This window comes from Mauremys mutica, chromosome 10, assembly GCF_020497125.1.
Source record: "Mauremys mutica isolate MM-2020 ecotype Southern chromosome 10, ASM2049712v1, whole genome shotgun sequence".
Classification (NCBI taxonomy): Eukaryota; Metazoa; Chordata; order Testudines; family Geoemydidae; genus Mauremys; species Mauremys mutica.
In genome coordinates, this window is record NC_059081.1 from 22,557,739 (window position 1) to 22,572,504 (window position 14,766).

Sequence of the window (14,766 nt, forward strand, 5' to 3'; positions counted from 1 at the left end):
TGCTGGGCAAATCTTCCTCCCAGAGATGAAAACCAAACAAAATATTTTTGAAGCAGTAAGAAGGAATTAATATCCTTTCTCTCACAGTACTTTATTCCTTGCTGACATTGCATTCAGGCAAAAAAGGAGAAAAGTGTTACCCATTATTCCCTTGTACATAGCAAGGCTAACACATGTAAAGCAATAACTCATTTTCTATTGCCATGTTTAGCATATGTCTCCTGTTGGCTCAGCAAGGCCTTTAGGCCGGTCCCTTGAGCCGGCCATCATTGGCAACTCTTAGCCCCTCGGCCTCAAAACCAAATAGCTTTGAATCATGTTGAGCTGTGATGCTAATTTTCATACTGAAGCATTATGGGAATAAATGTATCTGACATACTGTGTCAATGGTACTGTCTCTTTGTGTCTCTTGTTTTTTGTCAGCTGCATTCCTACAGATGGTATTCCATTCAAAATGTGCTCTTCCTACCAAAAAAAACACACACACGCACACACACACATGCACAGCACCAAACCTCTAGGTGCAGAAGGCTGTTAACGGTTGCTGATGATAGTAGGCAAACATTAACATAATAATTAGTGTCTTGTAATTGTTTCATTAAAACCAGTTGTTCCATTTCTCCTCGTGTTTTCCCAGAAGAGAAGCTGAATTTGGACGACAGCCAGTGGGAGGACATCCACGTTGTCACCGGAGCACTCAAGATGTTTTTCAGAGAGCTGCCTGAGCCACTGTTCCCATACTGCTTCTTTGAACAGTTTTTGGAGGCAATAAGTAAGTACATCACATACAGTAGCAGCTAGTGAAATAGCCTATCAGTTAAAAATAATCAACCAAAAAAAAAAAAAGGAAGTACAGAGGCATCTCTGACATGATTTACCTTCAATTAACCTTGATCCTGTCTTTTTATTGGTTTTGATTGTCTTTTATATCTTAAAACATTTTATTATCAAATTGGAAAAATTACTATATTGTCTGTGTGCACATTTTAAATATGCAATTTATCTTAAGCGGGTAAGAGAGATTGAGGAAAGGAATAAAATGCTTGTATTTTGTCTCATTTCACTGGAGACATTCTACACTGATAATTTGTGTACCTCCAACCACAATATTTTAGTGCAGGACTAATATTTGTGAATTATAAGAACATCTACTCATGTTTTGAGGGGAAAGTTCAGCAGTATGTATCCAGAAAGAGATGCATATCTCAGGTTGCACATGGTTGCATACTGTGTCTTACAATGACCATAGGTATAATGCAATGATATTTGTGATATTTTCTTTTTCATACCTATTATGAATTTTGTTTTAAAAATTACTGCAAGTGGAACCAGTATTTTCAAAACACAAAGCAACTTCTGGTACATATAGCTGGGGGTTTTATGCTACCAACACTTCTCTAAATTTATTATCTTAGGGTTCACTTTGTAGACTGTGACAGCTTGGGGGGAGAAATTGCCTGCCAAACAATCTGAGTTTGGGCTTTTTTTCTCTCTCTCTCCCTTTTCTTCTCTTTTAAAAAAAGCTTGCAAGCCTAACAGGAGCTTAAATAAAGCCCAATAAAGAAAAATCTCCAGGAAAAACAATACAGCACTTAGGGATCTGTTCTCCGAATGACGCTCACGCATAACTGCCATTACCGTTAATGAGAGTTGTGCGCGCGCGCACATCAGTCAGAGAATATGGAAACCTTAATGTGCTGTTTAATTTGATTTTATGTTCATAAGAGTGTTTAGGTTCAACTAAAGCTCTTCATGACTAGCATCAGATATAATGAAGTTGAATAAATCTCTCAAGATCCTTCTCTTCCCCTCTCGGCTACTTAAAGATATCCTGTAGTTAAATACACAATGCAAAGAAAATGCATCTTGTAAAAGTTCACTTTCAGAGGCTCAATCCATGCCCCCCCCCATCTTCTTTCATAGCACAAGAAAAATTGGAGTAAACATTGTCTTCTGGGGTTTGAGCCACATCTCACAGTCTCTGTAATGCTCAAAGTGGTGGGGGGAGTATACCCATTTCCTTACTGTGTTCAGCTTCAGCTTCTGTGCTGCATTGGAATGAAGAGATGTTTCTTTGAAGTACTGACGTTCCAACATGCACTTCAAGTGGTGCCCCATCTACCCGCTATGTCCTCTTGATGTGCTGGATCTTTGGTGCTTCAAGAGGATATAGTAGGTACATGGGGCACTACCTGTTGTGCATTTTGCTTCACATCCCATTTACTTTATTCTACAGTCAAGTATTTAATACATACTCTCTGCCTTTAATCTCTTTCCCTTTCTGATGTGCAGATTCCCCCTCATAATACTGCTCTTTTGGGGCTAAATCTAGGCTTTCTTCACCCTTATTACTACCCCTTGCAGTCCTTTGTTTTTGTGCTTCAGCTGAGCCAGAAGAAAACAAATCCTTCATGTTAACTTATGGGCTCACCCTCTGTGTTAGCCTTCACATGCGAAATATTCTGCTGGCTCATTTTTTCCATCTCTTATTGATGAATCATAGAATCTCAGGGTTGGAAGGGACCTCAGGAGGTCATCTAGTCCAACCCCCTGCTCAAAGCAGGACAAAGGTAATAATTGGAGATATACCAATCTCCTAGAGCTGGAAGGGACCTCGAAAGGTCATTGAGTCCAGCCCCCTGCCTTCACTAGCAGGACCAATTTTTGCCCCAGATCCCTGAGTGGCCCCCTCAAGAATTGAACTCACAACCGTGGGTTTAGCAGGCCAATGCTCAAACCACTGAGCTATCCCTCCCCCTAACAGGTAACTAGCATGAAATGTGGGCATTAATATTTGAAAGCTTGTCACAAACACACCCTTCTAGCACAGTTGCCAACTTGCACATGGGTAAATAAACAATAAGCCACAATAAGCCAAAAATCAAGCTAATCCCATTTCAAAACAAGGCCAAATCAAGCCAGTCCCTAAGAACCCCAACACTCTATGTGACTAGATCCCCCCAGTGTGCAGGCCGAGCCTGTGGTGAGCCCTGAGTCTCTTCCCACCTTGCCCCTGCATGCCCCTTGCCCCGCTTGCCCCCCCTCCCCCTTACCCCTGCTTGCTGGGAGCCGATAAAAAAAAAAGAAGCAACAAGCTACAAGCCAAACAAGCTACAAGCCAAAAACTATCCAACAAGCAACTCACAAGCCAATTAAGCCAAAAACAAGCCCAATTTCTGCAGGTTTTTTTTTGCGGGTTTGGCATGACTGCCTACTAGTGCACTGATATTTATGACAGTGGGTCTCAAAGTTTTGTACTGGTGACCTCTTGCACATAGCAAGCCTCCTAGTGTGCCCCCCCCATAAATTAAAAAAACTTTTTAATATTTAACACCATTATAAATGCTGGAGGCAAAGCGGGTTTGGGGTGGAGGCTGACAGCTCACGACCCCCCATGTAATAACCTTGTGACCCCCTGAGGGGTCCCGCCCCCCAGTTTGAGAACCCCTGATCTATGAGAAATTAATGTTTCTGCTCTTTTAACTATAATTAATCCTTGTTATGATTCTGAAAACTGTTATACACATTGATAGACTAATGAACAGATGTTTTTGAAAGGGTTTTAAGATAGTTTAATTTTAAGAATAAAATACTAGCAGTCTGATAAAAACATTATTTGCTTCTATTCATAATCCTTGGTCCGTGCTGCTTCCTTTGTAACACCTCAGGATGATTTCTAGCCAATCCATCCACCTAATGTAATCTACCAGATCTATTCAATCAATCTGTATATCTGGCCCCTACAACCATAGTATCTATCCCTCCATATGCTTTCGATTAGCTAGAAATTACCTTAAAGATTTACAAAACAACCCGCATGGAACCTTTTTATTGCTTTTAGACTTAGAGTCAGGTGTGTATGTGGTGTGAGCAGAGGGTTGTTGTTTTTTGTTGTTCTTTTAATAATCCATTTGATAATATAGGGGCCCTTTCATGATCCCACTGAAATCAATTACAAAACTTTCATTGACTTCAGTGAGAATGACGTGAGACCAGACCCTTGCCACTGCCCCTGTCTGGCTAGTTTGCATTGCTCAGTAAACACTAAGCAGATATGAAGCTGCCTTAAGTGGGTATTGTGGGATTCCCCTGTTGTAGATGAGTCCCCTGGGTGCTGTAAAGATGAGCTAGGTGGGTCTATGACACTGATGCCTAGTTTCTATGAGGGGGTATTGCCAAAGTGAAGTGCACTCCGGTGATCCTGCACCAGCAGAGCAGCTGTAAAGGGCCCTTACTAAGGCCTTGTCTACGCTGCCACTTAACAACGCTGCAACTTTCTCGCTCAGAGGTGTGGAAAAAAAAACCCCTGAGCGCTGCAAGTTTTAGCGCTGTAACATGGCAGGGTAGACAGTGCACCAGCACTGGGAGCCGCTCTCCTAGCGCTGGGAGCTATTCCCCTCGTGGAGGTGGGTTTTTTAGAGCGCTGGGAGAGCTCTTTCCCAGAACTGGTGCTATGACTACACAGCCACATTAAAGCGCTGCCACGCACTGTGAAGACAGGCCCTAAGTTACAGAAGAGGACAAAACAATCCTAGGATTAAAGGAGAAATGGTAACAGAGCTACCCTACCCCACCATCAAACCTTGGGTTCTGCACTGAGCACTACTTAGATCCATGTATATGGTGAGGAAGATGAAGTAGTCTAAAATCCTGCTATTTGTAATAGTTGGGAATAATCAAGAAGCAGGGCATTTCCTGAGGATTTAGCCTGCTAGGTAGGAGAAGTTAATTCCCAGGAACTTTCATGCTATCCTTATGCTAATGCTATTTTAAGCATTAAATGAAAAGTAACTTACACAGTAAGCCTGTGGATATTCCCCCCCCCCCCCAGATGAAGCAGTTTCATTTGGCTTCAGTTGGTATGTACATAGCTCCAGAAAATTACTACACTGTATTAGTCAGTCAAATTGCTTGAATCATCTCTCAACATTCCATTCCCCCTTATAAACAAACTTAGATATGGCCATAACATTAGAATTTAATTCAGGGAAATCATACAGTTTCGCTTGGCCTGGTGAATGTGCGTAATCACTACCCCTATGAAGTATGTTTGAAGATTTACAAATAGTAAGGAGTGGAAGATCACAAGGCCTCTGGCTAATGAATACTCTACTTTATCAGGTTCTGGGCATTAGATACACAATTTTTTCTGGAACTCCACCTACACATCACAAGCATGTCACTATGGGTACACATGTAAATCTGTGATGTGGGTACAAAAATGCTAATATAAGGTTAGGTTCTGCCACATTTAAATTAAGAAGCACTTTAATCCATGAGTAGCCCCATAGATTTTAATAGGATTGATGCAAAGTAAAATTCTGCTCAACATGAGCAGGGATGACAGAATCTGGACCAAAGTCTGAATGATTAATCACCTCTGTCACTGGATCTGATTTGTATTGCCTTCTGCCATTCCACTCTAGCCACTGACAGTACAAAAGAAATCCACTTAAGGGTTAAGCTATTTGCTAGCAGCACACAGATTTTTAGTTAACTTGCCCTGTGGCAAGGGAAAGGACATGGAAAAGTGTATTTTGTCTTTTGCATTTGGTCATGTGGTATAATGATTCACCTTCACTGTATAGCCCAAAAGAATGAGTTCAAATCTAGAAATATTTGTTATCATGCCTACTGCCTGGTATCATTTCAGGTGAAGAATACCTCAGATCCTTATGAGAGGAGGAACGCTGCATGGACATTAATGTGTCAAAGTGTAGCTATGTAGTTTAATCAGTATCTATGTGGGGGAGGATGGCCCAGTGATTAGGCCGCTAGCGTAGAACTTAGTAGACCTGAGTGCAAGCTCTGTAGGGCCAGAAGGAAAGACTGAATCTATAACCTAGAGGTTAGTGCACTCATCTGGAAGACTCAGGTTCCTGTCTCTGCGCCAATAGCTATTTAAATATTTCATACAAAATGACATAGCTTCAACAGGAGTGATTGAGAGACACGCCCTGTAGCCCACCCACTGAGAGGTGGGAGACCTGGTTTCAAACAGTCCTCCTCCAATTAGGCAGAGGGAGGATTAAAACCTGGGGCTCCCACATCCTGGGTGAACATTTTGGGTGCTGGGACAGAAGAGAGCATCACCACCTCTTTGCTTTGTGTTGGTTAGGCATGCTCTGACCTTACCTGCCAGATGAGGCACTGCCAATGAGATAGGAGGGAGAACATCCAGTTAGTGAATCCAGCCAGACTTATGCACCAAGCAGCTCAGTAATGTCAGGTCTTAGATGGCTGTGTGTGTACCCACTGGCAGAAATGTAGGCACCTAGAGAATTTAGGCAGAGCGGAGCAGAGGTTTTGAAGATTTAAGGTTTGGATTTGGGCCCCTAAAGTGGCAGCTAGGAATCTAAATCTGTTTGTGGATCTAGCCTGTAGTCTCTCCATGCATCTGCTCCCCAGCTGCAAAAGGAGGAAAATAACTTCACAACACCTGTATGAGGTGGGGAAGAGAAGTGTGTTAAATATTATGATTCAGATACTTTGGTAATGGAGGACGTAGAAGTATCATAGATGTGAGTTATTTTTAAGAATCATATCACAGCTCTTTTTTATTAAAATAAAATAGTTTTAGTTGTCAAAGCCTTTAAAAAGAACAATTTTTGCCAATGTCACTATCTATTTAATCTCTGTCTAGCTTTTCTTCAAAATATTTCCATCTAGTTACCTATTATGTTTTTATTAATTCTTGATGACATCAAATCAAATTTTTATTTAGTTTTTCTTGTTTTCCGTTTTTCTGCATCTTCAGCGTTTTTCATTCTTCTCTCTTCATCTGTTCTTATTTTCAAGTCTGCTTTAATTTCATTACAAAGAATAGTTGTGGTCTTGAGCCACAACCATGTTACAGATTTAAATTTGAAATATGCATAATAAAAAGGACAGCTCTTTAACCAATGCCATCTCAGATTTACTAAGGTTTCAGACGTTCAAAGTCTTGGCTATGAAGTGGGCCAACCCAATAAGCATGAAAATCGGACAGGTTCTCAGAAGCTATTTCTTCCTTTTATGTGAGTTCAGGACTGTGATGCAGAGGAGTGACAGAGAGCTTTGCATCAGATTCACCTGGAAATTTAAATAGCATTCTGCCAAAGAAGCTTTTTTGGAAAGCAGAGTTAATCCAGATGCAGGCTAGATGGTATGTTAAATATCTCTGGATGACTATGGAATTTTGATCTGCTCTTTCTTTCCAAACAATCCTCTGAATAAAATTGTAATATTCTATTGCTGTGGGCTTCCACCTACAGTGTGTTTTCCCCCTTTGGCCTTGGTTGCTCTTATGGACCATTAACACTCTCTTCAAGTGACTTCACACATGTCCTGTCAATTAACCAGTAATAAGACACCACCTCATATCTATGAGCGTCTTTTTGTGCAAGCTAAGTGGAATTCAGAATGTCATTACTATTGACCCCACAGTGTTTGGCATAGTCCTATTATATATGAACATTTAAGAAGATGGATACTTAGGATTTTGAACATGATATATTATTGTCAACTCTTTTAGTTAATAAAGGAAGTTAGATTTTAGTTTAGTACAGTTTTGGCCAGATGGAGAATTGATGTCCCTTGGTCCTATGTGGCAATCTCAAAGTCCATAGAGTCATGTTCTTTTAAAACACAGAAACAATACAATACAGAAGCAAGCTGTATTACCAGAATGAAAACAAATGTATTACATTGCATGCAAAAGTACACAATGCTTTAACATTGCTTTTGGTCTTAAAACAACAAGGATGAAATTCTAGCTTCTGTGAAGTCAGTGGGAGTTTTGTCGTTTACTTCAATGGGGCCATGATTTCACCCTAGATATAGAGTAGTGCTGTGGGTTAAAGTGATATTTTTTCACTGGGACTTGAGACTTATTTCAAAATCTGGGTAAGGTACCAGTGACATAATGTGTCCTCTGTCCCCTGCTTGTCAGACTGTCTTCAAAGTGGGGGTTCCCCATCTCCATGGCAACTAGAGGCAGACCAGATCTTTGCTCTGAGTCTGGCTGTAGGATCGCCCCTCAGGATGAGCTCTCCAGAATTATCTGCCTCCAAGTGGCACACATGGCAGACTTCCAGGGTCCTCTTTGGAGTAGAGCTTGCACAAGATTTTTAAAAGCGTATTAACTTAATGCCTCTCAGTGGCTTCATTGGCTTTGAAGTTTTTCTTCTCAAAACTGTTAAACTAAAAAAAAATCTGTTAGCTTTCTGAGGAGGATTGAGGGACAGCACCTTTCCTCCCCTTGCCCTGCTGAAATGGCAGACAGAAACCAGGCCACATGGAAGCTCCTTCACTGAGATCAAGCCAGAACCAGTAGCATGTAAGGGGTAAGTTTTTGTAAAGCCCCTCTGCCTCTCCCCTAAGCATGGGACCCCTATTACTCTCAGGGGAAGGCAAGGCCTCCTGTAGCAACCAAGAGGAAGGAATTCCTGCTCCCAGCCAGCATGTAGGCAAGGCCTGTGCAGAGCTGGTTAAGAAGGCCGCAGAGCATACCTCTTTCCCACAAGCTGTTTTATATGCAAACCTCAACTTGCATGAAAGATGCCAGCTCCTGCAACCTTTCTGATACTAGAGAGACATTTGTGTCCAGTGGCTGCAGCTCACGCCTCATTCTTTACAATTGGTCTTTCCTCTGCTCAGATCCAGGTAGAATGGGAATGAAATTGTTCAGATCCCCTTCCCTAAGAGCTAGACCTCCCACTTATCCCCTTTCAGCCTCTAGGGTTACAACAGGAGGTCACGATGTGGCTATTATTGTCTTATGGGAGACATTCAGGGAGTTCCAAAAGAACTCAAATGTGAAACTGCAGAACTACTAACTGGGATATGTAATCTATCACTTAAATCAGCCTCTGTACCAGATAACTGGAGGGTAGCTAATGTAATGCCTATTTTTTAAAAAAGCTCCAAAGGTGATCCTGGCAATGACAAGCTGGTAAGCCTAAACTTAGTACCAAGCAAACTATACTAAAGAACAATATTATCAGATATATAGATAAACAAGCTATGTTAGGGAAGACTCAACAGCTTTTGTAAAGGGAAATCATGTCTCACCAATCTTTGGAATTCTTTGACAGTATCAACAAGCCTTTGGACAAGGCAGGAGTGCCAGAATGGGGAGAGTAGGGGGCCGTGGTCCTCCCACTTTTTACCAGCTATAAGGGCAAGCAATGGGGGGAGGGTGCGGAGAGGAGTGAGCAGCTGGCAGGGTCTTTGTGGGAAGCGGCAGCGTGGGAGTGGGGCCTCAGAGAAAGGGGCAGTGTGGGGGCAGGGCCACGGTTTGGGCGTCAGTAGCCACCCCACTTTTAGGGACCCTCTGGTGCTCCTGGGACAAGGATGATCCAGTTGATATAATATACTTGGACAAGGTCCTCACCATAGGCTACTAAGCAAACTAAGCAGTCATGGAATAAGAGGGAAGGTCCTCTCATGGCTCAGTAACGGGTTAAAAGACAAGAAACAGGGTAAAATGAAAATTCACAGCTAATTTTTCCTTTCTTGCACACTGAGGGCTTGCACGATCGCATGTATGTTTGGTGAGAAATGAAAAAAAGGTGCTGCAGATCAGGATTGATACCTGTTGCACAGAGTCATTATAAGCAGTAAGCTTGCAAAATACTTGTCCAAACTAAAACTGGCTTTGGATGTTTGTTTTGTTTTGTTTTTTTCTTTTGAGCATGAAAATCCACCTTTAAAAAGAGACCTTTTGCAGTATTTTGCTATTTCCTTTCTTTTGGTAGCACAAAGCTATGCTGCAAAAGGTGATTTTTGAGAAAATCTCAGTCCAACATCTTTGTTTTCTTTTCTGTGGACTTTATGCTGCCCCTTAATCAAACTTTTGTTGAGGCATCATGTAATGGGTTAAGTTGCACTTCAAAGAGAAGGGGGAGGAAAACAAAGTTCCTGAGACACTTGACAGAAAATGGTTGTTGAATGTAAAAAGCTGCTGGTAACAAATTGCCTTAAAAATGAAAGGAACAAAAAAAAATTCTAAAAAAATGTGCGTACAGTATCCAGAACTCTAAACATAGGGCAGACTTTTAAGATATCCTCGGCTGCACTGTATCAAGGCAACTAAAATTTTAAAAGAAATTATTTTTAACATAGATTTTGGGGGGAGTTTTATATGTTTGCACAGCAGGGACATATTCTTACCAATATCTTGCATATTTTGTTGTTGTATTTGGGAGGAGTTGTTTTTTTTCTTAGCATTCTGGAAATTTTATTGCTCATGCCTGTCCTGTATCTTAACTCATGCTAATTATATTCATAATTAAATGTTAAACAAGAATGACTACAGCCAACTGGCTTGCACAGGTGTCTTTGTTATGAATGGTTTATTGCTTAGACAATAAATCACTGGACCCCAATCTGCGGTAATCTGTTCAATGAGAACCCCTTTAAATGTAGAGCTTCACGGTGTGCCATAAGGGCAGGATAGCATTTTGAAACCAGTACTTGTGGGTAGGTGCTAATAGAATGGATTGTGCTGAAGCATGCCTTGTCTCCAAAATCCCTAGATTGCATATTCTTTTATAGGATCTTATTCGGCTTTAATCCTGTCTTTATCTTTCTCTTTGTTTTAATCATCTGACAATCCATTAAGTTTGTCTACACTTTTATACATTAGTAAAACTAAATGCTTTTTCCATTCTCCTACACTCCATGGAACTGCTGTACTTAGAGCATTCCATATCTGTGGAGGAGAGGAAACAGCCACTGGCTCTTTAGAAGGAATGTCATTTGGTCCAAAAATACCCATATGAAAAGTGTGTCTCAGTTCCATTTGAAAAAAGTGTGTTTCTAATTTACAGACAGATTCAGTCCTGGTGCACCAGTGATTCTCCATTGGTGTTACACGATGTAAGAGCTGAGCGAATATCATGGAGAATATTTACAAATGTTGCAGTGAATTAAAAATCAGATTGCATATTGCACACCTGTTGTACTCACTTTTCACAAATATTCAGCAGAGTGAAATGTTGTCCATACAAACAGTCATAGCAAATGGATTTTGGTTTTGTAGCCTACATTTGATTTGTGATTAAGAAAAAATTTGGGAGGGGGCAAAGGAAGCAATGAAGCAACCCGCTTAGAATTTCATCTGTGGGGTTAGTAGAGGAGTAGCAAGAGAATGGAGGAGGAAAGAGGGAGAAAAGTTTGAGGCAGTCCTCCGTGGAGGGAAAGAGAAACAAAAAAGGATGAGGAAACACTTACCACGTGTGATGAGATTCCTCTGAAAGACAGGTGAACTGAAGTTCTGATGAGGGCAGGTTGGACACTTCAGCCCGGTGGGATCACGTGGAAGATCTGCTGGGGAAAGTGTTTCTCCTCATTGTCAGCAATGGGTACAGCTTCCACCTCGAAGGAGTGATGTTCATGTTAGGAGGAGTAATGGCTTGAGGGAAAGCAGCTAATACAGCCTCACCGTCAGAATCCTATAATTGCAACATTGATCCTCTCTTGGAGACTTCTGCTCATTCACACACAGCCTGGTTATGGAGAAGATGACGGAGCCCTTGATAAGGAGAAGAGGACCTGAGAGAAAAGGAAAAAGGAACTTGCTATGAGAGAAAAAAATGACTTAGATGAGAGGCATTGGTTTGTCTCCCATGCTGTGCCCTTCTCTTCTGTCTGTCTGTCTACCTCCCTGCCATATAGGAGATCCTGCTGTCCCAGTCCCAGCACACTATATGTGAAATACTGTTGTACATGGGACACTGCTTAGCAACAGAGAAGAAGGTGACTATGTTGTTCCTCAGCCTCTGGCCAGAATTCTGACATGGACGCTGTCTTGGGGATCAGACCTAGGAATGCACATTTGCATCTGCACCAAAATTACTAATTTGATATTTACTGTGGTGAATGATGATGGTTCACTGAAAATTGAAGACCAGTAAATTAAACACTCATGATCCTTTGGTCTAGCCGAGTTGTGCTAAGTGCAGTGCCTGAGGTTAGGAGGGAAAGGTGCTACATCTGTGTTTCCTTATTACCCCAGACCACTTTGGTTTCTGGCATGAATGAGAGCAGAATCTGGGCTGCATTCATTTACACCAGCTGTAAGAGGATATGTGACTGCAGCCTTCACAGCAAGGACCATGCCAGTCCCCTTGGCTACAGACCTGGTAAAATGGCAGTTAAACAAACAAGGTAAGGCTCTGGCAATACCTTTAGTAGCTGGGACCATGTAGGCATGTGTCAACCTCAATTACTTTGTGCAAGTGTGATAGGAGAAATTAATTTTAAATCAATAAAACATTACAACAGCCTAATTTTTCTAGAAGTGATTTCTCTGAGAAGGCCTGAGTCAAGTGGCTGATAAAGGTGGTGGTGTGGGGGGTTAAAAAATCCACCAACTAGTCCTGCTCTCTCCCTGAGAGAATCAACCATCAGATGACTTAGCTAGAACCTGCTCATTTATTACAGCAGCACATACCCAGTCAGGGAGAAGAAATAATACCATGTTGCTAGGGTGGGCAATCACATGATAATACAAGTACTACAGAGAATACATACAGTGAACACAGTTTGAAATGTGGTTGCATGAAACATTTGTCAAATCGTACTGGTGTTTAAGTATGAGGGCAGGTTCTGTGTTCCTACCAAGAGTGGGACAGAGTTCAGTCAAAGTTAATGTGGTTTATACTGTCTCTTGAGGGACACAAATTGTGGAAACCTGCTGCTGGAAAACCTGACAATCTGGCCATGGAAAAGCATCCTTGGCAGCTGTACGTGCACCTGCTGTACTGGATGACAGCTGAAAAGAGGAGACGAGTAAGAAAAAGTGAGGGAATGGAAGAAATAAGTAATGCCACAAGTCTGCCTCCCTTTTAAAGTGATGGCAGTGAATAGGCAGTACAAAGGCAACCTGTTCAGCACAAATTCATCGCACTTCACTTGTATTTTTCTTCTGTTAAATGGTATTTCCGTAAGTTGGCTCCACTGTACATAGAGAACAAGTATTACATTTTAAATATCCATGATCTTAAAACTGAATAAAATAACACGTTTCTTCCCAAAAAGTCAAACAGTTGCTGTTCGAGTCTCTTAGGGCTAGTCTACACTTACCAGCCGGGTCGACCCGGTGAGTTCGACTTCTCGGAGTTCGAACTATCGCGTCTAATCTGGACACGATAGTTCGAACTCCGGAAGCGCCACGGTCGACTTTGGTACTCCACCACTGCAAATGGCGGTGGCGGAGTCGACCTTGGAGCCGCGGACTTCGATTCCGCGGCGTCTGGACGGGTGAGTAGTTCGAACTAGGGTACTTCGAATTCAGCTACGCTATTCACGTAGCTGAATTTGCGTACCCTAGTTCGACCCCGCTTCTTAGTGTGGACCAGCCCTTAGATATGAAAATGTAAGTCTGTTAACTTGGCTCATGTAGGCTATGTCTATAGTAGGTCCAGATTGAAAAACCCTTACTCACCTTGATGAGCACAAATGATTTCACGGACATCAGTAACTCTGCCTGTATGATCAACTGTTCATTAATGTAACTAAGGGGTTCACAATCTGGCCCTTATCAAATAAAACAATGTATGCAAGTAGTGCTGCCCTGCAAATCACTGTAAAATTTACCCACCAAGGCACAAAATCTACATGCCTACATTTACTATTATAATGTTGCCTAAAATCAAATTGTATTTTACTCAACCATAAAAAGAAAATGACGTTAGCCAAGTGGGCATGCAGACATTTGCAAGATTTTAGTGGCCTAAAAGATAGGGGATAACTAATAGCGTTTAGATGCAAGTGCATGTCTGCATAAATCCTTCTGGAGCTCACTGATTTTTCATAACCAATAACCAAGTAACAGGAATCTTGACTCCAAAGCAAAAATAAAACATCTTCCAAAGTGGTCTGACCCACTCTGGTTAGCGTAGTGAGCTAATGGAGAGAAACATCCTGACGGTGCACATGGCAATAAGGCAGTGTCAAGCATAACACCGCTAGTAAAAGACAGAAAGTCTGGAGTTAGCGCATAGTCAAGGCGTCATGTAAGGAATGGCTGTTATGGGTGCAGAAGGAGTGTGGGGTGAACCGTGAATAGAGCTCAAATCTCCAACCAAAATGTCCTGTCCACCATCACTAACTGCTGCAGCTGCTGTTAAGGGGAAAGGGGGAAAGGGGGGAAAGGGGCAGAAAGACACATGGGTGCCTACAAGACTAAAGTGAGTGCTGAGGGCAAGTGAGGGAAGCATGCAAGCTTCAGCAGTTCTTTTTGTTTATTTAAAAAAAAAAGGAGAGAGAGCTTGCCCAGCAGGCAATTTTATACACGCTTCTGCAGTTCCAACCCTTGGCTACCAAGTGCCACTTTTAGAATGGTGTTTTTTCTCTGCTCATGTTTGATTTGCATCTGTAGCTCCACATTCACCCAGAACTAACCCACATGCTCTGCAGCTGAGTTCTTTGCTCATTTTTCTTCATACTGTAGATTGGGAGCACCTCATGCACTCAGACTCCAGCATGCAAGTTTAAGTGTATTACCATAAAAAAAAACCTGGCCCACTGTGCGAATACAAATCCTCTGCAGAGAGCTATCAAAACTGTGGAGACAGTAACCACCGAATGAAATGTTAGTAGGATTTGATCCAAGATAAGTGTTTTCTCTTTGAAGCTGTAGCTGTCCCTTATTTTAGATGGTATTTCTGAATCACACCCTCAAAATGGGGTCTTTTGGCATATGCTGTAGGCTGATGACAGGCAAAATGAGGAAATTCTGTCTCAGAAATCTCCAAAAATAATCTTAGGCTTGACATAACA

General features: G+C 41.8%; 1 protein-coding gene across 1 annotated transcript in view; it reads left to right on the forward strand.

Moving 5' to 3' along the window:
* ARHGAP15 (Rho GTPase activating protein 15) overlaps positions 1-14,766 on the forward strand; it is a 454,296-nt gene that overhangs the window by 367,304 nt on the left and 72,226 nt on the right. Inside the window, exon 12 of the mRNA XM_045031797.1 lies at positions 638-772. Within this exon, the coding sequence (XP_044887732.1) occupies positions 638-772 (135 nt within the window). The remainder of the gene's footprint in view (positions 1-637; positions 773-14,766) is intronic.